General features: G+C 36.1%; 1 protein-coding gene across 1 annotated transcript in view; it reads left to right on the top strand.

The window, feature by feature from the left end:
* Positions 1–24,111, top strand: part of LOC103714226 (CHD3-type chromatin-remodeling factor PICKLE-like) — a 33,221-nt gene that overhangs the window by 8,092 nt on the left and 1,018 nt on the right. The window contains exons 12-29 of the mRNA XM_008801406.4: positions 565–707; positions 784–893; positions 1,447–1,585; positions 1,680–1,849; positions 1,967–2,033; positions 2,163–2,285; positions 3,762–3,871; positions 3,957–4,035; positions 5,822–6,025; positions 8,429–8,582; positions 8,684–8,786; positions 9,235–9,309; positions 11,133–11,194; positions 11,315–11,391; positions 13,348–13,475; positions 15,967–16,117; positions 16,205–16,351; positions 18,771–18,900. Of these exons, the coding sequence (XP_008799628.2) occupies positions 565–707; positions 784–893; positions 1,447–1,585; positions 1,680–1,849; positions 1,967–2,033; positions 2,163–2,285; positions 3,762–3,871; positions 3,957–4,035; positions 5,822–6,025; positions 8,429–8,582; positions 8,684–8,786; positions 9,235–9,309; positions 11,133–11,194; positions 11,315–11,391; positions 13,348–13,475; positions 15,967–16,117; positions 16,205–16,351; positions 18,771–18,900 (2,172 nt within the window). The remainder of the gene's footprint in view (positions 1–564; positions 708–783; positions 894–1,446; positions 1,586–1,679; positions 1,850–1,966; positions 2,034–2,162; positions 2,286–3,761; positions 3,872–3,956; positions 4,036–5,821; positions 6,026–8,428; positions 8,583–8,683; positions 8,787–9,234; positions 9,310–11,132; positions 11,195–11,314; positions 11,392–13,347; positions 13,476–15,966; positions 16,118–16,204; positions 16,352–18,770; positions 18,901–24,111) is intronic.

Genomic DNA, 24,111 nt, shown 5'->3' with positions numbered 1-24,111 from the left:
AACTATATGCAATTGTTTGTTCAATGGTTGTTTGTGTTTCATTTTGATTATTATACATAAGAATAAACTCCTGTGTTTTTGACATTGGTAACGAGTTGGTTTCACAAGAAGTGATTTAACTGAACCAATGAAGATTATTTTGTACATATACATTACATTCATTTGTTCGTCATGGATGACACAATGAAGATTTCACTTTCGTATTTTTTTCTCTTACCAATAAACTTTCAATCAAGACGTTCTTGCCTCCCCTGTTTGGGCTTTTGCTCGAATTGGAACCCTTACATGTTCGTAGGCTTTTATGATGGTCCCATTTCCCTGCATAAATTCATGCATCGTTTTTCGATGCTGGAAGAATATAATGATCTGTTACGAATGGTTTCATTCACGAACTATATGCAATTGTTTGTTCAATGGTTGTTTGTGTTTCATTTTGATTATTATACATAAGAATAAACTCCTGTGTTTTTGACATTGGTAACGAGTTGGTTTCACAAGAAGTGATTTAACTGAATTTAGTATTACCATTAGTGCCTTTTAATTAAAATAAGAATGAACTTGTAGGAGTTAAGAAGGATGTCATGAAGGAACTTCCGCCAAAGAAGGAATTAATTTTACGACTTGAATTAAGCAGCAAGCAAAAAGAGTATTATAAGGCTATTCTTACTCGTAATTACCAGATACTAGCTCGTCGTGGTGGTGCACAGGTAGGTTTTGCATCTGAAATGAGACTCTATTGCCTTGTTGTTTATGTAGATAACAAATGCAACTTCTTTGGTCTAGATATCCCTTATCAATGTTGTTATGGAACTTCGCAAGCTCTGCTGTCATGCATATATGTTAGAAGGAGTGGAACCTGATAAAGAGCCAAACGATGCCAATGAAGGTCTAAGGTATATATTTTATTGCATGATTGTTTTAATGTGTAGTTTACTAGTTTGTATATTTTGTGCTGTTGCTTTGTGTTCCTCCTAGGGGTGGCAATCAGATTGGATCAGGTTGGGTCAGGACCTTTTTATCAAACAAGTAACCCGACTTGACCCGCATAACCTGTTTAATAAATAGTTCAAGCCAAGTTAAAAGGCTTAAACAGATCTAGCAGGTTTTAAACATTCTAAACGGGTTAAACGGGTCAATGGTATGAACCAAAACCTGATCCGTCTAATAAATAAATCTAGGCAGTTCCACCCGTTTATGATCTGGACCGGTACATGCCGAATCCAAATCTGCTTAAAGTGGGTTGGTTGCTGGTCGGGTCTTAAATTGCCATCCCCTAGACTTCCTCCTCATTTGGGTTTTTATTGAACCCTGTTTATCCACAAGGCAGCTTGACTTTTTTCCTGTGTTTTGTTGTAAAATGACATGCTATTGAAATTCTCAAACTTTTAAGTGTTAATCTGTTCTTATTATAACACTATCTTTTGGATTCCTTCTGTTGAATTTCAGACAACTTTTAGATGCTTCTGGGAAATTACAGCTGTTAGATAAGATGATGGTGAAGCTCAAAGAGCAAGGTCACAGGGTTCTTATATATTCACAGTTTCAGCACATGTTGGACCTACTGGAAGATTACGTAACTTACAAGGTATTTGAAGCAATGTCTATCAGTCTTTTAGATAACTAATTGTTATGCACTGGTAGGCGGTAGCTCATTAGATTTTATTGCACCTGTTTGGTAGAAATGGAATTATGAACGTATTGATGGGAAGATCAGTGGAGCTGAAAGGCAAATACGTATAGACCGATTCAATGCCAAGAATTCCACAAGATTTTGTTTTCTTCTGTCCACAAGAGCTGGTGGACTGGGAATAAATCTTGCAACTGCAGATACGGTTATTATATATGATAGGTAAAAGTCTTGGCTTTGTTGGTTTATACTTTATACAGCTTAAAGTGTTGCTATATGATACTTTTCCAGCTCAAATATGCCATATGTAACTTGCTCTCTCCAAACTATGATTTCCAGTGACTGGAACCCACATGCAGATTTACAAGCAATGGCCAGGGCTCATCGATTAGGGCAGACTAATAAGGTTTAACTGTTTCCTGCTATACCTCTTTGACAAGAATAATTTGCTTGATAGCTGTCTCTGACACTGATGTGGGAATTATTTTGCTGCTGCTATGTGTTAGTTTTTCCTGATTCATGGCTTATTTTGCAGGTCATGATATATAGGCTCATTACTCGGGGAACCATTGAAGAACGGATGATGCAGTTGACTAAGAAGAAGATGATACTAGAGCATCTTGTTGTGGGTCGGCTTAAGGCGCAGACAGTTAATCAGGTAAATTCAGTTTTCACCTGAATCTTGTTTCTTAAAGTGAAGGGACATTGCTATTATTTTTACAAGGCATTGTGTGAAAATAGGATTTTCTTGATTTAACGTGAAATTGAGTGTCAGGATTAGTCTACAGAATTTCTAAACCTTGCAGAGGCTCCGCTTGGTGGAGAATTATGAAAAAAAAAAATCTTGGAGGTTGCTGCTTGTAGACCTCTCGTTCTCTCTCTCTGGTGAAGCAGGCATTGCCTTACATATGGGAGAAGATAGCCCACAGAATCAGCATACATTAGGTCAAGCAGGTCATGAGGAAAAAGTTCCTGCCAAACCTCTTGAGAAAGATTGTTTTGAAGGAAGTCTTAATGTTCATCCAATTGGGGGGTTGACCATGGACAACTGTGATAATCTAGGCAATATTAGTTACCTTTGCTGTTGAGGTGAATTTTTCATTGTTACAAGGAGATGGGTTTTCACACTTAGAATTGCCTACCAGAATTTAGAACATTAGATATCCAAAGTTTCTTCTAACATTTTCTCCCCTTTTCAGTTTCGTTGTGTGATTGTGTCCTTTGCAATTCAAGTTAGTATATATGGCTTCTTGTCTTCTTGGGATGTATATGTTTTAGATGCCAGTAACATATTGTGATAGTTTTTGTAAACTAGGATGTCAGGTCCTCGACCCAAAAGTATATACATTATTTGGTGTCATGCAGTCTATTAATCTCAGAATTTGAGAAAGCAGGGATATAGGCATCTTGAGCTACAAACTAATGAATTACCAAGATAATTAACATAATATTTAAATAGTGACATGTTTGTTACAGTGCCATCTGATTGGATAATTATATTCCAGAAAGTATCTTGTATAAGGATCCTAGACATGTTTGTTGGTTAACTTAGGTATCATTAACCCAAACCAGAAAAATAGAATGCGATTAAAAAGTTAACTCTAATCTGTTGATGCAAAGTGCCTAGTTTTGGTATCCAGTTTTATCAAATACAAACAAGCCAAATTTGTAGAGGTATCCATTTATCATGGCATAGGAACTCTCTCTTTTTAACTTTTTAAAATGGCTTTCATTTTTACAATGAGCATAGCATGGTGAAGTTTTAATATTGAACTCAATCATAGCAGGTGGCTTTCTTTTTTGTATTAATTTGTGAACCACATATTGTGTTCAACCATAACCATGAGAGACATGTCTTATCCCAACTATTTGGGTGGTGTCTCCATAACTTACTAAGTTATTTATTTTCAATGTCTATGTGTACAAGAACATTTTTGTACGGTTCTATACATGCAGCTAGGATGGCTATTTTTATGGGAGGTAAGAATAAACAACATTACAAGTGGGTACAAAATTACAAAATCTATGCTCAGTCATGCACAAACCTTTTTTTTTTTGGCATCAATTTATGTGAAGCTTTGTGCTTTTAATTAATAATTGCTATGCTGATAAAAAATTAATTGCCTGTTTTTAGGAGGAGTTAGATGACATCATAAGGTATGGGTCAAAGGAGTTATTTGCTGATGAAAGCGATGAAACTGGAAAAACTCGCCAAATTCACTATGATGATGCCGCAATTGATAGGTCCATTTTGGACTATCTTTTATGTTTTTATTTTAAAATAACAAATTTATTCAGAGTCCTTAGTTATTGCTTTATTTTTTGGTAGATTACTTAATCGTGACCAAATTGGTGGTGAAGAATCTTCAATTGATGAAGAGGAGGATGACCTTTTGAAAGCTTTTAAGGTACAATTCTCATTTCTGCATTTTACAGTTTTTCTAGTTAGTTTTACTTGTTTTACGTGCATCTAATCTCTGTACTTTCTAAAGATCGAATATTAATTTGTCCAATGCGCAAACCACATTAATTTTCTTAGAGCATAGAAAACAGAAAGAAATTAGGATTTCAACTTCGTTGATGTTCTACCCAAATTCGGCTAACCCAAAAGGAGCTCACAGTAGGTCTAGTCTTGGGTGACATTGACTTAGCCCCTGTTATAAATGTTTGGGATTAAATTGGGTATATTACTATACATTATTTATTTCTAGCTGTCATAGATATCCTACCAAATAACCACCACTCGTTTATCCATCTTTCTCCTGCAAGACAAATACTGCTATTTTGATTATATGCATTCAAAAAGTCAGTAAACATTTTGCTGAAAAATGTCTAGATGAGAATGAATGATACCATATTTGTTCTGTCTTCCATGTGGCTGAATGCAAAGTGTCTTTTGGTTGTGTTGTGAACTCTTAAATTCTATTTCGGTTTTATAAAGCTTAGGGTATAGTATGTAATTTATATTGGAGTTTTGCACATTGTGGTGAAAGATCGTTGCATCCTTGTGCTTTTTTCTAATAAAGTAGAAAGATCCTAGCCAGTAAATATGTATAATGATTATTGATACCTTTTCTTTAATGCAGTAGCTAAGTGATCAAAGCATCCTTCCAATTAATACAGATGTTGGACGACCATTTCAACCGTGGGCTTAGATTGGCTCTCAATTTGACTTAACTGGTCATAGCAGGGTCATATCAGGAGATCTATGTATTTATTAAGCAAAGCTGAATACAAGTGAAATTCAGATAATCAGATTCTGAAGTTTCTAGCTTTTGGTCAAATCAGTCTTTTGAATTTATGATTCTGGATTTTATAAAGTTCAATTAGAAAAAAACATATATAGTATATTTTCTCTATATATTTGCAAGGGGCCTGAAACAGGATCATGAAACTGTACATACATATATTTTTTCTATATTAGTGAAGAAAATTCTCTGTAACTTCTGCCTTCATATGTTATAACATTCCAACTCACCCAAAACTTGACTTAAAACCGACATCTGTAGTGTTGTTTTCCTTTTCTTTAACTTGGATAAAAGAGGTTCCACTAAATTTTGAATTTATAGACACTAATGGGCCCTGTAATTTTCTTATTTTATTAAAATGTAGTAACATGAATCTTATGTGCAAAAATGTGTTTTTTTTTTGCGTTCCTAAGACTTGTTTTGACATATCGCTAAACTTGAAAAATGAGTTGCAGTGTTTCACGAAAAACAAGTCCTGCTCTGTTTATTGTGGAAATTGGCATTCATTTTCTATTTTTACTGAAACTAAGGTACAACCAAAAAGCCCCTAAAGTTGCATCCAAATATTCCTCGCTGTTGAGAGTGAGGGGTGTTTATATTGCCATAATTCAAAGGTTTTTTTGAGGACAAATGTTATGAGGGTGCATAATAATGTGAGAAACTGTGTTAAGAACCACGCTTGTGGGTAAATGATCCTCATTAGGAATGAAGGTCAACATCCCTGGTGGAGGGCTCCCCTATGGTTAGAATTGTCACTGTCACAAGGTGGATCTTAACAATGAGGATTTCTCAAGTTTTGTAGGCATCGCTCTTATTTATAAATCCTTTCAAGTGTATTTTTTGTTAATTGAATGACCAATTTATGATACTGTCATCTGCTGCATGCATGCTTTGTGCATCACTCGATCACTTGAGTGATAATTAACCTGAACACATGATATGTTAGGTTGCAAATTTCGAGTATATAGATGAAGTTGAAGCTGCTGCAGCGAAAGAAGAGGAAGCAAGGAAGCAATCTATGACTCACAGAGCTTCTAGCTCCAATTCCGAAAGGGCAAATTACTGGGATGAGTTACTGAGGGACAGATATGAAGTTCAACAAATTGAAGAGCTTACCACTATGGGAAAGGGAAAGAGAAGTCGTAAACAAGTAATGCCTTTCTCTCCAATACATTTCTCACTCCTAAATCATGCCTCTGTTCATTTCACCAGTTTGGGCTAAGCGGCTGCTTTTTTTTTTCTTCTGTTTTCGTGAGACCATGAGAAGCTAATCTCCACCTACTACCCTATATCCACCCCTCCCCATCTAGGCTGGAGCCTGGGCCCCTGGGTAGGCTGAGCCACTACTAGTAGAACTGGGGAAATTAATTAATTGGGGGTGAACTCCTGACCTCTTGCTTAGAGGGCAAGATGCAGTACCATCCGAGCTAAGATTCATTGGTAGCTAAACTGCTAGTTGATTATGTGAAGATATATTCTTGCTTCTGCTAAACTTTTCCCTTATTGCATCTAATTCCATTGATCTTTTTAATTCACTTGTGAATAAGTTGAGGGGAATCATGGATAGGTTGGACCTATATCCCCTTTCATTTGGTTTTGGAATGATATTGTTGGTGCTGTTACCCTCCTCACCTCCATAATTAGCTCCTTGATGTGTGAAATGGATAAAGGCTTGATGCGTTTTTTTGGTCTAGGTGTGTAGCTATCAAATTGCTGGCTCACTTGTCTCTACACAACTATTTCTTACCTTCTGTCATACTTCAATAATTTCGGTGCATTCTTTTATCTACCTTTTTTGCCTCATAACCCACTAAATTACTAATTAATGTACTCGATTATTTTCTCTTTTGAAGTAAAGGAGAGAACCAAGTGTAGATTCTCTTCTCTGTTTAACTCTGTCCATCACACGATTCCATATGAAAATAACCTTGATGATTGATCTTCATGCAATAAGTTGTATTTTTTCTTAGAAGATTCTTATCAATTGTCTCAATAATTGTTCCATCACTCTTCTTAGTAACCTCATATTGTAGCTAAGATTTTTACCATTCGATAGCTCAGGTACTTCTGTTTAGCACTTCCATATTTATAGCATGGTTATTCAGTGTCCATTCACATTCATATTTTCATTGATAGAGCTTGTTGACCAAACTCATTTCTCTTATATTCATTGTGCTTCTATTTTTGTTCCATCTAGCTCTTATTTGTGAGTTAGGTGGGTTTGATAACAAGCAAACACAGACTTGATGAATGCATTTTTGCTTAGCCCTTACTCGCAAATTCAGACCATTCATTTCATGAAGGGTTTTGTGACTAGTCAAATTCAGAACTCTAGTTTAATTGAATGTGCTACTTCCTAATCATTTACCTACTTCTATCTAAGCATGCTTCTCTAGATATATATGTACCTCATGCTTACAATTCAATTCTTCTTGTATTCTTCCTCATTATTGGGGTTATTATTTCTTGGGGATCAAAAGTTGCCATCAGTCTGAAAATTTTCTTTTGTTGGTTCAGACCTTTTGAGTTATTTATTGTGTCTAAGACACATTTTCAGTTCACAAGGCAATACTTACAAATTCATCTCCTTTTGCAGTTGGCCCAGTCTGAGAAATATTGGATTATTGGATTTTCCACTTCTTATTACTTTGTTTGAATTTCAACAAATCTATTATCCTCATGGATAAAAACTATAGGTTCACATTCTATCATCTGTGAATTGCCAAATGGTACCTGCTCAATATGAAGTTAATAGAAAATGGTTTAGATATGAGAATTTGAAGGACTATCACATGAACTTCAGATGTCCTTGCCGAAAGTAATATCTCAGCACCCATGAGCATGACGGGTATTTGAAAGAAAAAGATCATCACCTCCTGGATGTCTCTAAGTTTCTGTTAATAAACATGGATGCGAACTTTTCTAATTTGAGTTTCACGTGTGATCTTTCGAAATTATCATTTGATATATATCCATATTCTTGATGGTGCCTCATTTCTTAACAGTTACTCGTGATAGCAAGTTATTCCCCATATGGCTCCTATCTTTGGTTAGGTATGCTATGAAGGTGGGATCCATTGGACCAAGTTGTTCATTGCATATGTACTTTCCTCGACCATTCTTCCTTACATAAAGGATATATGCAGTGCTAGTCCTTGTCCTATTATCATGCCAATTCCTTTTAAGATCTCTGCAGAGTCTCTCATTAATGCCTTTACCCTGACAACTATTAATCTCTAGTCTCATATTATGTCTCTTGTTGGTGCCCTATGCCAGCTTTTCAGTATGTTCTGGAGTTCACATGTGAGATGAACTGTGAATGGATTAAAAAAATCATGAAGAGAACCCTTTCCTATGCATCCTGTAATTTATCAGTAATATAATTATTATTTTGTTGAAGATAATCATTATTTTTTATTTTTGCTTTTTCTTTATAGATATTATTTGCATTAGTCATTGCCTTTCAATTGATGATGCCGACCTGCATTAGCGTATTTTTTTTTCTTGTTAATATGTATTCAACATCTTATTTATTTTATTAAATTTCATTTAGATGGTAGCTGCTGAGGAAGATGACTTTGCTGGTCTGCAAGATGTCAGTTCTGCAGATGAGGATTACTGTTATGAAGATGACCTGTCAGATGTTGAAACAAATTTACCTGGAAATATGCCAGGGAGAAGAGGCCAGCTTTCAAAGAAGAAATCACGTGATATTTTATTCAAAAACTATAATTTCATGATAATATGTTTCCTAGGATTTCACATATAGGGCATGTTACTTATTAACTACAGTAATACGATCACACAGAGTATATGGAACCACTTCCTCTGATGGAAGGTGAGGGAAGGTCTTTCAGAGTTCTTGGATTCAATCAAAATCAAAGGGCTGCATTTGTGCAAACACTGATGAGGTTTGTTAGTAATTGTTCAATTATTTGTACGATGTCATAGTTTGTGGAATATCTTAATCTGACCAGATCCTATTGATCAGCCCCTTTCCCACTCTGCTTTTACACTCTTTATCACACTTTCAACATTTGTGCTTTTCCAAAAGTAAAAAATAAAGTAATTTTAATAATAAGTTTTGCCACTCTTAGCTTGCTATGTTGGTTATTCTAGGCATATGCTAAAGGCAGATTATTGATATCTATCAGCAAGCATCTAAAAAATGCCTCACTGTTCTCTAATCTTGTTATATTTAATCAGCTCCAATTTTATTAACCATGTTGTTCATGACGATAGCTAGCTGTTGAGTCTTCTTATTGTTATTTGATTACAATAATTGATTTTATGCCCTTATTATCAGTATGACCTTTGCTTTACTACTATAGTACCTCTTATTCTTGTATTATTTTGCAGGTTCGGCTTCCAGGATTATAACTGGAAGGAGTTTCTTCCTCGACTGAAGGGGAAAAGCCCACAGGAACTTCAAGAGTATGTTGTATACAAACCATCTGCATAAGTTATAAGCTCACACGCTGTTATGTTTAGACAAAAACCATCTGAATAAATTATAAGGTTAATGATATGTTCGATCATGTTTCAAAATATGATGCACACCTCTTATTCATTTTAAATTACTGAATTTGAAATCAATATTATCAAACGTGAATGCCAATGATCCAAGTTTCAGGAATCAAGGTACACTTTTTAATGCGGCTAATACATTGTCTGATTTCCGCTCAGACCGATCTTGGTATGCCTGTAACAGATGAGTTCCAAAGGAAAGAAATTGCGTGCTTTGGTTATTGGACATATCTGGAGTTGATTGCTTTCCTTATGGCACGTTGTAATTGATTCTTCCAATATCCAAGCTATGCCCCAATCCTATTGTGTCAGCTCGGATGTATGAGCATCAGTCCCAAACCCTTTAGCATTTGTTATATGTTGGTTCTTTAGGGCTTCTTTGAGAACTTCTTGCTGGGTACAATGGGATCTGGCAGGATGTGCCGGAGATGGGGATGGGAGAGAACATGAGAGGGAAAGAGAGCACATTGAGGCTGCAGGTCCTGGTCCCTGCTGGAAGAAGAAAAAGACCTCAAGAAGTCTTTTGTTCTTTTAATCCCTCATGGGGACTGCGAACCCTGCATTCACCCTCTCCTGCTTTCCCGCTCCAGCCCTTCTCTGGTGCTCCCCCCTCTTCAGCCATTCTGGCAGGAAGTTTCCAAGCATGCCCTTAATGATATTCAGGAATCTTTTTAGGAGTAATTATTTTTCTTTTTTTTCTTAGATGATGGTTGCTTTACGAAGTTCAATAATTTTTACAAAAAAAATGCAGATTTTGAATTTTAAAAACTTTATCAAAGTGTGATGATATTGGGAAAAAAATCTCAAGTAGCTATTTTAAGGACAAAGTGGAGCAATCTAAGCTGCTGGGTAGCAAGTGTTCTAATTATAAATCAAGAACTGTCTCTCATAAATGCTGAGGCCAGAAGAATGGAAGAATTAATCATGTCTAAAATTATAAATGAGGGGAGTGATAATTTGTCCTTCTGATTGAAGACGAACTATGAATGCATCAGCATCAATTATTGCAACACTTCAGTTAGAGGAGTCAAAGATTGTTTGGAAATAAAAAAAGCATATTATATTTTGCACTGAGATGCTATATTTGGTCAACATGAGTTGCAGATTGGAAGCTAATAATTTAAAGCCAAGAAGACAAGAACTACCCAAAGAGGTGGCTGATTTGTTGAAAGAGATTTTGGTAAACAGGAAATTGGCAGTTATTTTGCATTTGAATATGAAACTAATTGTCTTCCCAAAGCAGTAATTGCAGATATATGTGACCTTGTGAAGATGAATTAGTTCCGTTAACTCTTCTATGAAGTGAACCTTGGCATAGTTCGCTTCAATACCATGATCCCTACAATTCTTTTTTCTTTTCCTCTTTATAATCTCTTCTACTTGAGGGAAAGAACCTATGCCATTTATTCCAAGTAAGATGAGCTGAACTTTTGTCATAAATTTCTATGAAATTATTATAGAACAACTACTTACTTTCAGCCCAATCCAGTTGAAAAATATCTCTCTGCAAACTAGAAATATTCTGTGTGGACAATTAATATCCTTTTCTTAGATATTAGTTTCAATATACAATACATTCATTGGCAGGGAGAAAGCTTGCTTGTTTCAGGTCTTTCAGTTTGTTTATTTCTATATTCTTTAGGAATTTTATTTCACTTGCAAAACATTGAGGGCTTCATTCTTTTTTAGATAGTAAAATAACTGTGATGTGCCCATCCTTGTTTATACAGCTACGCACAACTTTTCATGAATCACCTTCTTGAAGGTGTAACAGACTCGCCAACCTTTTCAGGTGATCATAGTGTAAATTTCGTCTTTTTGTGCTACTTCTGCTTATGTTCACCTTTGGTCCTCTCTCTCTCACACACACACATTCACTCTCTATTTGTGATTTTGTGTGTTATAACTGTAGATGGTGTTCCAAAAGAAGGATTACGAGTGGACGATGTAATGGTTAGGCTTGCACGTATTCAGAATATAGAAGAGAAGGTACATTGTGTAAAATGCTATATGTTTATCAAATCACAGTTTTCTTATTTATGAAGTCAATCCTGATATAAACCCTTTGAGTGGGCGCCAACTAAATGAATGCAATGCTGCAAGCACATGATTTTCTTCATTTAACATTATATTGTTATGCTAACAATACACCAGTGTTCGAGGATATGAGCATCACATTTTCCATCTTTACATGAATACAGATCTGACATTTTCTACAGCTTTCTGTTTTTAGCATAATTCTTGCCTCATAGATTATGGTGTAACAGTATCTAAGATTTTGATGGTAGGATATCCTTTCCCTAGTTTATATTATATAGAAATTCATGGAATGAAGTATGGAAAATGCAACATTGTGTTCTGAAAAGGGATGGTGGAAGCAAGTACATAAAAACTTATCTGCCAGCAAAGATTTCCCATAATGTTTTCTAACCTAGATTGTCTTACATTGCATCATAAAGATGAATGAATATGTTTAAAGATACATGACTTTTGTGCATACACTAATCCTCTCTAGGGATCATTTTTGACCTCCTTAGATAGGTGAAGATTGCACTCTACTGACAAATTAACAATGCTAACTAGCACCAATTTATCATCACCAAGGAAAGATATTAGTGGAAAGAAAAGGTACATATTCTAATCTAGATTCAAGCTATGGATCCTCTATTTTTCTAATCTAGATTCTGATCAAACTTGCTTACTTTGATGCATGCAACTACTCATTGCTGTGTATCATGTTGAAGCTGTTATTGTGCTATTATGGAGCAGTGCTTATACAATCTTGACACTGGCTAAAGCTTTCCTCTTAGACATGCTGCTTTATGACAAGTCAGGAAGTTCAAAATCTATACATACTCCCAGTGTGTCGCACCATTCTTACCAGTCCTGCAAACATTAAAATGATGGATATTTTACTTCGCTACTTGCAAATAAATTGCCAGGACATGATAGACATTTCGGAGTGTTACAAAACACTGCATAACGTACTCTTCAGAGATCATATTGTCAAACCATGACAACATCATCTTTACATGTCTATGCTTTGTATTTCTGCCAAAAGGTTGTCAAGAATAGTTTTTACAAAAGTGAGGAACTGAGGGTCTTCTTACTAATACATTAAGTGATGACCTTGTTAATATTATTGAGTTGTGGGGCAAGATATGAAATTAGAAGGTTCTACATGGAGCCAGTCTGAGATTAGATGTGGAAGGATATAGATTGAGTACAATTATCACAAGGCCTTCTACTGCAGTCTAGTTATTTTAAGTATTCCAAATGAGGACAGTGGATCTGAAGTATGAAACTAGTTAGATGTTAGGGTTACGCATATTCTAGAGCACATAATTTTATGTAACAATGTGGGAACTGATTACGGCAAAATGGAGATATTATATTCATTGTTCATGCTGAGGCTTTTTGGAGTTATACATAAAATTCTTTATCCATGCATGCCTGTTGCTTGTTGGTAACCAATTAAAGTTAACATACTTGAAAGGACCTTTTATTTTTAAAAATGCAAAAAAAAAGTGACTATCCACCTAACATCTTTGGCAGTATTAATGCAGCTAGAAGTTATTCTAGACATATTGTTCCAAAGTGCTTTGGCTGAACTCAAAATAATCAGAACAAATTCTAGAAAATATTCCATGTAAGCTTGCCTGATAGTCTTTTTGTGATCTCTTTATGTAGCAAATTTTGGATGCAGCAATGAAAGATCTCATTTTGAAAACTTTTTTTTTTTAAACGCTATTTTTTTTAATATCTTAGTTTGGATTAGTCACTTGTAATATGTAAACTTATTTCAGTTATTATATATTTGTTTCTTGTACTGGATTACTGCAATAGTTATCATATGGCGCTCTTAGCCAACATTTATCTATGTTAGGCAGCTTCATGATGAAAATATATGGCATTTATTACAACTTGTATTCTTTAAATTTACAGGTCAAGTTTATGTCGGAAAATCCTGGGGCTGGCCTCTTTTCGGAAGATATATTATTGCTCTTCCCTGGCTTGACTGGGAGGACTTGGAAAGCAGAGCATGATTTACTGTTACTGAAATCTATATTAAAGTATGGACTCATTTACTTTTGGTCTTTATTTTATAGCTAAAGTAGTCCTTTGGGTAAGTAAATGAAGAAAACGTGCCATGAGTATGTAGAAAATGTGGCAAGTAATATGAAACAAAGAAAATGTTGTAAGTACTAAATAAAGCACATGCTTGACTGGTGAAGAAAACAAAGGAACCATATCGCATGTATTATTTTATGGCTTCATGTATGTCCTATTCCTATTTAATTATTGTTACCTGTAAAAGGCCAAGTCCTTAAATTGTGAGGTGTCTTCAAATTATTTGTCACAACTCACAACCAAGGTCCGCCGTACCGGTACCGGTACCGGTCGGCGTACCGGTGGCCGGCCGGACCGGTACGGTACCGGTCTGGTCCGGTACGTACCGGCTGGTACCGGTCCCGTACCGGCCGGTACGCGGTGGTTTCAAAAACCACAGCGCGCGGCGCTGTGGTTTTAAAAAAAAAAAAAATCGTACCGGTGCGAACCTGCCGGTTCGCACCGGTACGAGGCCGGTACCGGCCGGTACGAGCTCCGAACCGGAAAATACCGGTTTTTATCCGTTCCGGTACCGGTCCACGGCCGGACCGGTACGGGCCGGTACGGCATTCCATGCTCACAACTATCCAAGTCAATTCTTTTGTAGTTCCCCACTACCTAAGTCATATACTTAGTGTACCCTCAATTGGGCTGTCTCTGGGGCTGCTATTGGGCCAGTTTACATATAACAATGAAGCTTCCCCTAGCCATATGTCTTAACAATGCCAGTACATTATTATGAATGTTAAACTTATCTAGTGGTTCATACATGTGGTCGCTTCCATTTATGTCTTTACATTGTCTATACCTTATAATGATCTTGTCTAGTAAACATAATGAATCTCGTGCATTTCTCTTTTATCTGAATTAATCAAATAGCCTTAGAAAATCGTCTCAATGGTTGACGTTGTTAAATTACTGTTCATTTGACTGCCCATTGGTATCTTCACCGTTTGTGAATTGGTAATTTAGCACTTCTGAGCTTTTCTACCATTTTGTTGAGATTCACCTGGTCTTTAGGACCTCATAACATAAATTTGTTAATCAAATTCAAGTGAGCAAAGTGTTCTTCATTATTTTACTAGACCAATTAATATTGCATTGGGTGCGGAAATCCTATCTTTCTTCTTTCTTTCTAAGCTGTATATCCTAGAAACACCTATATTTTATCAAGTGCTGGCATAAATATTAGTTACCGATCTTGAGGGATTTTCCTTCCTTTTTTGTAATTGGAGGATTTTCCAAGTTGGGCATGCTGATTATAGTGTTTGCCAGATTTACTTGTATTGATTTATGCATTACTTGTAGTGGGATGCAACCTATACAAACTTTTTGAATGAGCAAGATTATCCAAACATCAGTTTTATCACCTATCTTGTTTTAACAGTTTAGGATAATAATGACACCCTCTGTCGCATTTTTTCCCTGGACGACAACAACATGAGATGTAGAATTGTCACTTTGGATTTATGTTATTTGGATTATTGCCACTGTTTGAGGTGACTCCTTCCTGAAAGCTGAAGGACACCCCACATATGTGTTAGTTTGTTAGATAATATGAGCTATTTGTTAAACAATGGAAACATAGAACTAGGAAATCACAATATACTCTTGATATCTCCTATCTATTAAGCATGATTGGGCCTGGAGATTTGGATGGTTTGACAGCCACGTTCTTCTTTCTCTTCCCTTCTTTTTACCCCATTTTGTAATACATAACTTATGAGAATGGTCAATAGTTACTGATATGTGCAAATGTCATGGTAGAGTCCTGTTGTTGCTTATGCTTGGCTTTCCATGGACATAAACGAGAGTCAAAGTCAGACATACATGACGTATTCAAGTGCATGACATAGCAAGAGGAGGGAAAAAAGACATAGAGGGACATATAAGAAAAAAATAAACCAAATCATATATATAGTTCAAATTAAAATGTTATTTTGTAAGGAATTTTAATATGCATGTTTCTTATTAAAAATTCCCAATCAGCCTAATATACAAGAAAATGACATTCTGCAAAATTATTTTTCTACCTACATCCTTTGCAGATCTCTAAAAAGAACGAAGGCTCACTTCTGACATTAGTAGTATCGGTTGAAACTTGAAAGAGTTTATAAGTATCCAATTGTCTGGTACATATCTATATCCAAGAAAGATTCTTGGATTTGGACAAGTGTCCAGGTAGCCATTTATACTTGTTTCATGAGTGACTAACTTTTTTTTCAAAATAATAATTGAAACTGCAAGTTTTCAATGAGTGAATAGCAAAAATGATATTGATTATGTTCTTACATCTCCTATTTTTATGTTTTGTGATTATCAATTGGGATACAATCTACATGTAATTTCAAGTTCATTTTGCTTGCTGCTTTGATGTTTAATTGCTTCTTTTTTTTTCTTCAAAAAAATTACTTCATTCCTTTTTGGTATCTAATTACGTATTTTACATTAAAGGCATGGCTATGCAAGATGGCAAGCTATAGTAGAGGATAAAGATGTTGGGCTTGCTGATGTTGTTCGCCAAGAATTAAACCTTCCTATTATAAATGGATCCTTTACTGAAGGTGTTCAAGTCAATGGGGATGCAAATTCTGGTCCTGCCAATGTCAGTATTCCCTTGAATATCAAATAGTTGGCACTCTAAACTAGCATTGGGAATAGTTCTGAGTTTCTTGCTGTTACTGTGTTGCAGGGTGCTTCAGAAGTTGCAAAGGGAAGCCAATCATATCCGGACTACTCTACACTGTATCAATTCAGAGAAGTGCAAAGAAGAATGGTGGAGTTTATAAGAAAGAGATATTTTCTGTTGGAAAAAACTCTGGATCTAGAATGTGCTAAGGTACAAGTTGTAGCTTATATGCTTGCCAACTTCCCAAAGTACCTCTACAGTTGTTGAGTCCTTCTCTAGAAAAGATGGTCTGTATGTGCATTAAAATATTAATATCAAGACACTTTTTCTTGTTACGATTAGGTTTCCGAGATATTGCTTGCTTAGTGCTTTCATTCTGGTTCTCATTATCTAATATTTCACTCTTTATTTTTACAAAACTCAGATATTTCTGCATAATTTCCTTGGTCTATGATGTAGTTTATTGGGCATTTTGCATAACAGGACACCAGTTTCCAGGCAAATCAATCAAAAATTAATATATCCAATCCCTTCTCCTTGCTTCCATTTGCTTCCCTTTCCTTCCTGCCTGCTTTCCATTCTTTCTGACCCTTTTTTTCCTTGATTCAAGACACTTTTCTGAGATGCTGCTTCTAGCTTTTGGTTGCTCATGGCAAAACAATAGTCAATGCTCCCATGCTCCATACTTCTTTCGTGCTTGTATTCTCTTCCCTTTCTAGTTTTACCTCTCTGACCCCAACATCCCCATGTTACCAGGCTCATGTTATGAAATGTAATTTTGTATCCTCTTACCCATTTTAGAATTGAACTAAGGATTGTCTGCTTACACCACAAAGAAAGTAAGGATGGTCCTATAATCACCCGATAAAAAAATCCCTTGATAATTAATGAGACACTTTCTGTTCACAATCTTCACTTACTAATTCATAATCTTCACTTTCAGAGAATGATTGTTTGAAAGATAAAGAATCATATGAGAGTCCATCCTCGAATAACTAGGAAAAGATCTGTTTCTTAAGGTTGTGATTATTAAATCCATATACACATAATGTGCCATGCCTCTGGTACTTCCATCTAGGCATTCAGGTTGTGCACTAAACAATCTGTTCTGTAATAAAGACGAATAGAATTTTTTTGAGAATATGGTAGTTATTCACCACTGACTATGTTTTTAAGATTCGATTAATAAAGATGATTAGGATACTCTTCCAATGCTGTTAATAAAATTCATGCTTTGCTTGTTCAAGTTATTTAGTTTAGATTTAGTCAAGGACCTAACAATGACCCAATGTACTCCTGTTACGGACAAGATTATGTGTTTCTCAGGAAGAAACAGTTATGAAATGTATTTCTGAAAACTAGGAATGTATCACCAAATTGCTACGTTCATAGTTCCAGGCTTCCAGCTAATATAAAAATTCAGATATCTGTTTTCCTCCCCATCATCGATTTCATAAGATGCATATGCACATGTGCTTTCATAAAGTTGCTCTCATATTTTTATGTTTCATTTGAACATTTGCAAACTAAAGTTTGTCATGCAAAACTATAGTCAGTGAACCAAAATAACATGCTATATCACTTGTTTTAAAACACTTAATTAATTAATATTTTGCTCGTAATAGGATAACTTTTGTGTTCGCAATAATACTTCTGTCATACTGGGAACCTAGGGGGAATGATATTCAGTTACAGCTAAAGCATAATGCATTTGAGCTATGTCTCATATGTATGTCATCCATTGGATCCCCTGTATGTTTAAACCTGCATATAATCTTTCATTCCTGAGAATTATATATTTTTAGTTTGTAGCACAAGAGAATAAGAATATGAAAAATGATTTAGAAAAGTTTGTCATCTTGACAAATAAAGATCCCCAAGGCTGGGCCAGAGTAGTTTGGAGAAGTCTTGAGGGATTGGTTTTAGTTCCTTTTGTCTTATGTATATGCAAATATATGGAATTTCTCGGGAAGCCTAAATGCTTGATGTATTGTAGGTGGTCCTCTGCAATTTTTCTTGCTTTCTACAACTATGACCTCAAACTGAACTTCAGCTGAGTGGTTTCTGGCTGAGAGACTGTCTTCAAGTTATTGTTGTTGCTGTTGATTCTTTCGATTTGAACATGATAAGAACTTAAAATACCTGCACTATCTTTTATAGATATTGAACGTGCAAGAGTTCATGGAAGTTCTCCAGCTGAATCAACAGGAATAGTTGAGAACCAGGTTGGGACCTGGTTTTGATCTTTTCTGATTGCACTCATTTGGGTGCATTCTACACACCTCATCAATTACACAATATAAAAAAAAATGTCTCTCTCTCTCTCTCTCTTCTCTATCTAATCTGATAGATTAATATGAGCAATGCAAAACCACGATCCGTTGTTTTGTCATTTTTAATTATATAAACTTATTGAATGTTCATTATTGATTCAATATTTGCAACTTCTCTGATACTTTAATAATAAGCAGTGTATGATAATTCTGAAGGATAATGCATATGATTATTTATAGTTTAATTCTATTTTTTCCTGTGATTTGTTTAATTTGTATTAATTTTTCGTGTACTGGCACAATATTAGCATTGGTGTTTTAGATTCATTGCTTCCATTTTGTCTGACAATAAGCAGAGTACAATCAAACCATCTGAGCCTGCAAGTCAAGAATCAGAGGTTGAGCCAAAGGTTCCAGAAGCACAAAGTCCGAACCCTTTGGATACCTATTCATTGTTGAAAGAACTACCCACTCTGGAGCCCATTGGTTAGTAGTTTCTTTTAGTCTATCTGGTTGCTTGAGTTCTTTGGTTAATGAACTTGTGGATCTGTTCAAATGATTGAGGCACCTGCTGCCTGAATGGTTCTTCTATTACCTAAATTATATACTTGTTAATTGTGCTTTTAAATACATTCTTACTCTATTATATGACTTGCTTTATTCAAGTGGCTGCTCAGTATTTGGCCTAATATATAATAAGCTGATTTTAGTGCGCTTTCTACTGTAGCTAAAACATGCTTTCTGTTACAAGAATTGAATGCATTAGAAGGTTTTCGCGATGAAGTCATCTTTTGAATGTTGCAACGTAAATTATTTTTTGATGGTGTATATATTTGATGTCGCACCAACTTCCTCTAGTATCCGTTGGACACTGCTAAAGTTGGACATCTGCTTTTGGACATGTTAAGCAACAAAAAAATTTAACCAGGGTAAAAGATTCTTGTGGGAAGTTGGTGGATGATCGAGTTGTCACTATTTCTATATTAAGCTAGCAGCATAAACAAACAATGTCTTTAGGATGTAAGGGCTGCCTCTACAACAATGCCAACTTAAGCTGCCAGATTTACATCACTAGCAGTTTCCTATGTATGAAACAGAATGGGGCATCTAGTTTTGGTTCAGACACAGCATGAAGTTGGAATCCATTATTAATTTAAGCAATTACTTGCTCCTATATAGTACCCTTTCCTAGATCTTTATCTTCCTTTCATTACATGATTTTGTTTGTTTATGGTTTTGGCATCTTAAGACCATTTTGAACTGTCATCATCAGCTTCCATCAACTTTGCTATTTTGGGTGATGAATACTTCAACAATTTCTCAAACTATGTATTTTGTTTGCATGTTGTCTATTTGAAAAGTAGTAGGCTTAGCTATGACATTTGTGGTATTCCTCTTTGCAGTTTCTAGTTGTATCTATTGGCTATATATTTATTGGGTTTTACTGTTTTATCTAAGTCTATATTATGCCTCAAAAGGTTAACTAGTTACCACATCTTCAGGACTGTATCCTTCTAATTTGCAGACAGTGTGCCAGGCCTGTTGAGGCTTTTTGTTCAGATGGTGCGCACAAGTGTGTCTTTTCTAAGGCTCATGACATTTTCTCTATCATGGCGCCACTCTTCTGGTCATATTCCCAAATACCTGAGTAAAATGGTGTCATTAAATGCAGTCTGTTAAAACCTAGGTTGGACCAGCTGTTTTGATCAAGGTCGAGCAAAACTAGATACTTATACCAGTATAGGCTATACACAAAGTGAAAAATTCTTAAACCTTGCATAATTGGGAAGGTTTGTTTAGGATTTCTAGGTTCTCTAGCTACAAGAATTACCCATAAATTGTTAAATGTTACACTCAGTGCACAAATGTGGGTACATTAAATTAAAGTTTTTGTACCTAATTGGACTCAAAAGAAGTTCATTAAGACTACCTTCTGACATTTGGGTATGGGTTCAAAAGAAATTTTAGAGACAGAAGGATCCGATATGCACCTACTCCTAGACCTGTCTGTTGAGTTACGCCCCGTTCGATGCGACGTTCGCAGCGGAATTCGAACGGGACGTCGTTCATCATATGAACGTGCCTCGGATCGTAGAATTCAAAAAATTTTCTGGATCCAAATCCAGAAGATTTTTGAACTCATTAGAAAGGGGAGATTAGGATCTGAGAAGGGTTGATTAAGATTTATAAAACTGAAGCAAAATCAGAAGTTATTAGATTTGAAGATCTCATCTTCAAAAATTCTGCAGGTGTAGAACACCGCAGCCTGATGATCTATTCTAGGTTCCTGTTTGAGCCGCACAATTGTCCGGCCTCTACAGGTATCCACACGAGGATCTAATCATCTGAGAATGGGTCTTACCGGAGTGCTAGCTCCTTGCAAAGACCTCTCATGACTATCATAAGTTGGAATAAGAATCTGCAACTTACCTCCTTGATGAAGAACCTTTCTTCTTCAACCTTGCTCGCGATGGAGGATGAGGAAGGAGGAACCTTGCACGTGGATCTTCCTTGCCTTGCTACCGTGGAAGAAGAGGAGGATGAAGATCCCTTGCTGCCGTGGAGGAGGAAGAAAGAAAAGGAGGCGTGGAGAGGAAGAGGAGAGAATTAATTCATAATGTCTCCCTTGCTACCCTTTTATAGATTGAGTTTAGGGCCTCTCCTAATCTTATTTGGAGTATGAGACTATAACCCACCCTTGGATTAATGCCAAGTGTCCAATCCTTGTACTCATAGATGCATGACATGTATCCACTTAATCAATTGATTAATTTTCTAATCACATTAGGATTCGTAATTTCATTAGGAGAATTAATTGATTTGGGAGCATGCATCCTACGACGCCATGTGGACTTTAAAGTCTGCATAGTGTGAACATGACTTAAGTCATATTCATCCTACGACGACATGTGGTATTTAAAATCCGCACAAACTTTGGTTTAATCAAATTAACCCAATCATGAACCCAAATCAATTTGGGTCGAACCCAATTTGATTTGGCTCATTAAATCAGCCCAATTGCAATCCAATTGCAATCAATTCCACTTAATTCTTCTTTTATTAACTTACTAACACTTAGTGTGTTAATTCAATCGCCAATCATATTGATGATTGATTTCTGTTGTGATTTCAAATCACAATTATGATAGTCTGACTAATTAAATCCTCTATGTGTGTGATCCCGTAGATTCTATTCTGACTGGTAGTGAGACATATTGAGAGCTCCATCTCAATATCACTGAAACTCCTTTCAGTGGACTGAAACGATTTCAGTTCTACTCTCAGAGTTCACTGATCACCAAGTGAATGCCTTCGAGTCTCACAATCCACTAGTGACACCTAGCAGTATATGGTGGCAACCCAGCAGAATGGAATGTCTGAACCTTTAGGTGCAGTTAGCGTATGATACAGTTCCTCTATCATGGATCCCGACGTGACGGAGGTTATGGATATCTCGTCAAACCTCATCGTTCGTCATATGTCAAATTTATACGACTTCCAGTTCGAGATATGGAAAACTCTTTCCAAAATACCTGGTCAGGAATTTATCGAACTCAGTCTCATAAATCACATAGGATCACTCCTAATCTATCAAGGTCGATAGATCCCATCTAGATGCAACCCTATTCCAAAATGAACCTACTGTAGCCAATCCGCACTATAAGGACCCGGATGGCTAGGGCCCAAGTTCACATGCTCGTCAAACTACAGCAACCTCATAGTAAATAGCTGAGGCATCGCAGGTCAAAGGACCAGTCATACAACTGCAGCATAAATAGTCACTGACGAGTGGATAGACATCCATGTGACTACTATCTTTGGTCATGCTCAGTACTTTGTTCTCTAACAAGTACTTGCATAATCACTCCAGTATCTCTACACCGTGGACTCGAGACTCGTCCATCTGACTAAGTGATCTGTGCACTAATCTCAGCGGATCGATCACCGTCCCTCGTGATGGATCCATCGATCAGGAGCATTTAGAAATTAATCCCTAATAATACATGCCTCAAATTCTCAACTCCTTTGAGAATATGTGTCATCATCTATTAATTTCTTGGACGATTCATGGACACATACAAAACATGAATGAAAAACAAATTGCCCAATCTTATTTATTAATAAGAGTCAAATTACAAATTTATGCCCTAGATTACAAATATGCGTCAGCCACGTTGGCTTTTAGGGCATACTTCTAACATTGTCTCCCACTACAACCTATGTAGTGGAACATCTAGCAACATAAGTTCTAATCAAAGGCTCATAAAGTTAAATTAGCTTTATCGTGATTCTTTTGAAAGGCCCTAAGAAGTAAAGTAGCGCCCCTTTTTTCCCCATATAATAAGTAATATAGGGGATAGGCTTGCCGTCAATGATTTTTTTTCTCCATTTTAATCTCTGGAATTGGGACCTAAGAGAATGTGACACTGAAAATTGATGTCTGAAAATTTCAACAGAGGTGAAGACATTTGTTTCTACCATCCCTTTCTCCCCTCACATAAAATACTTGCTGACAAAAAAGTATGCCACTTGCATGTGCCTAATAAAAAGGTTCCAAATTTATAGATCTATTTGATTGGCTTTTCTTTTTTAGAAAAACTGTGAGGGTATACATATAGGCATACATATAGTTTTATGTTTTTGCATCTAACTCATTTTCCTTTCAAGACTTGTTTTCCTGCAATATTTCTTTTCTTTAGTTTTTCCCTTTTTCAAATTGTCATCATCCATACAAATGCTCAATAGAGAAGAATTGGCAATCTATTGACTAGAATCTAGTCTAATTGACTGAACCTTGGGTATGTCAGGTTGGAAACCAAAGCAGCTTGTTTGAATATTTTTTCAATTGTGAAAAAAATAGCTAAGAGAGGACTTCATCATGTCTTTGAGAGTACTCATTCTCTGCTTTATTACATTATCTGTCTAGTATATGTAAATTTCCACCAATGAATAACAAAAAATCCTTAGAAATCTTAAGTCTGCTATCTTTTAGCACATTCTCAATAATCATCAATGACTACTTGTTATGGGCATTTAACACCTGCTGTAGTTTCCTTATCCTTATTAATTCTGGAAATGTGTATGATGCTCTATCCTTGGGCCTCTCTTGAGCAAAAGGTTATTACTATGATTCCTCAATGCAACATCATCAGATGTTGATATATGCTACCTTGTTCGAGTACGTCAGTATTCAGTCTTTCTCTGGCATTCTTTTAGTTTAAGATGAATCTTCTAAAACCTTTCTCTGGCATTCTTTGGTACAAGTTGGTTCGTGGTACCGGCACTCGTTCTGCTGCCCATGCCAAGTATCGGGTTGCTACTAGTATGGTACGGTATGCAACCGGTATTGGGTGGTATGGTCCAGTATGCAAACCATGGTTGCCACACTGGAGTCAAGGCTCTGTTGCCTGATGTTCCAAATGACTGAAAGTTTATTGGCCTCTGAACCTTCACTCAAGTATTTAATTGTATAAAAAATGTTGTTTGCATACTTCTGCATCTTTCACCATGCATTACATAGATAGTGCATGAGCTATGGCTTATTCATCTGTGGTACACCTCAAGTTCCAGTGATACTTTATGGTCTACTGCTAGGAGATTGGTAGGTCAGTTCAACGACCTCGTTAGATTCTATGGCCATTTGTATGGGCTTTTCTTGGAGGACAGTTTTGGTTGGCCTCAGCCGTTTATCTTATT

The sequence above is a fragment of the Phoenix dactylifera genome, chromosome 1 (assembly GCF_009389715.1).
Source record: "Phoenix dactylifera cultivar Barhee BC4 chromosome 1, palm_55x_up_171113_PBpolish2nd_filt_p, whole genome shotgun sequence".
Classification (NCBI taxonomy): Eukaryota; Viridiplantae; Streptophyta; class Magnoliopsida; order Arecales; family Arecaceae; genus Phoenix; species Phoenix dactylifera.
Note: the sequence above shows the minus strand (reverse complement) of the source record. Positions and strands in the feature narration are given on the sequence as shown.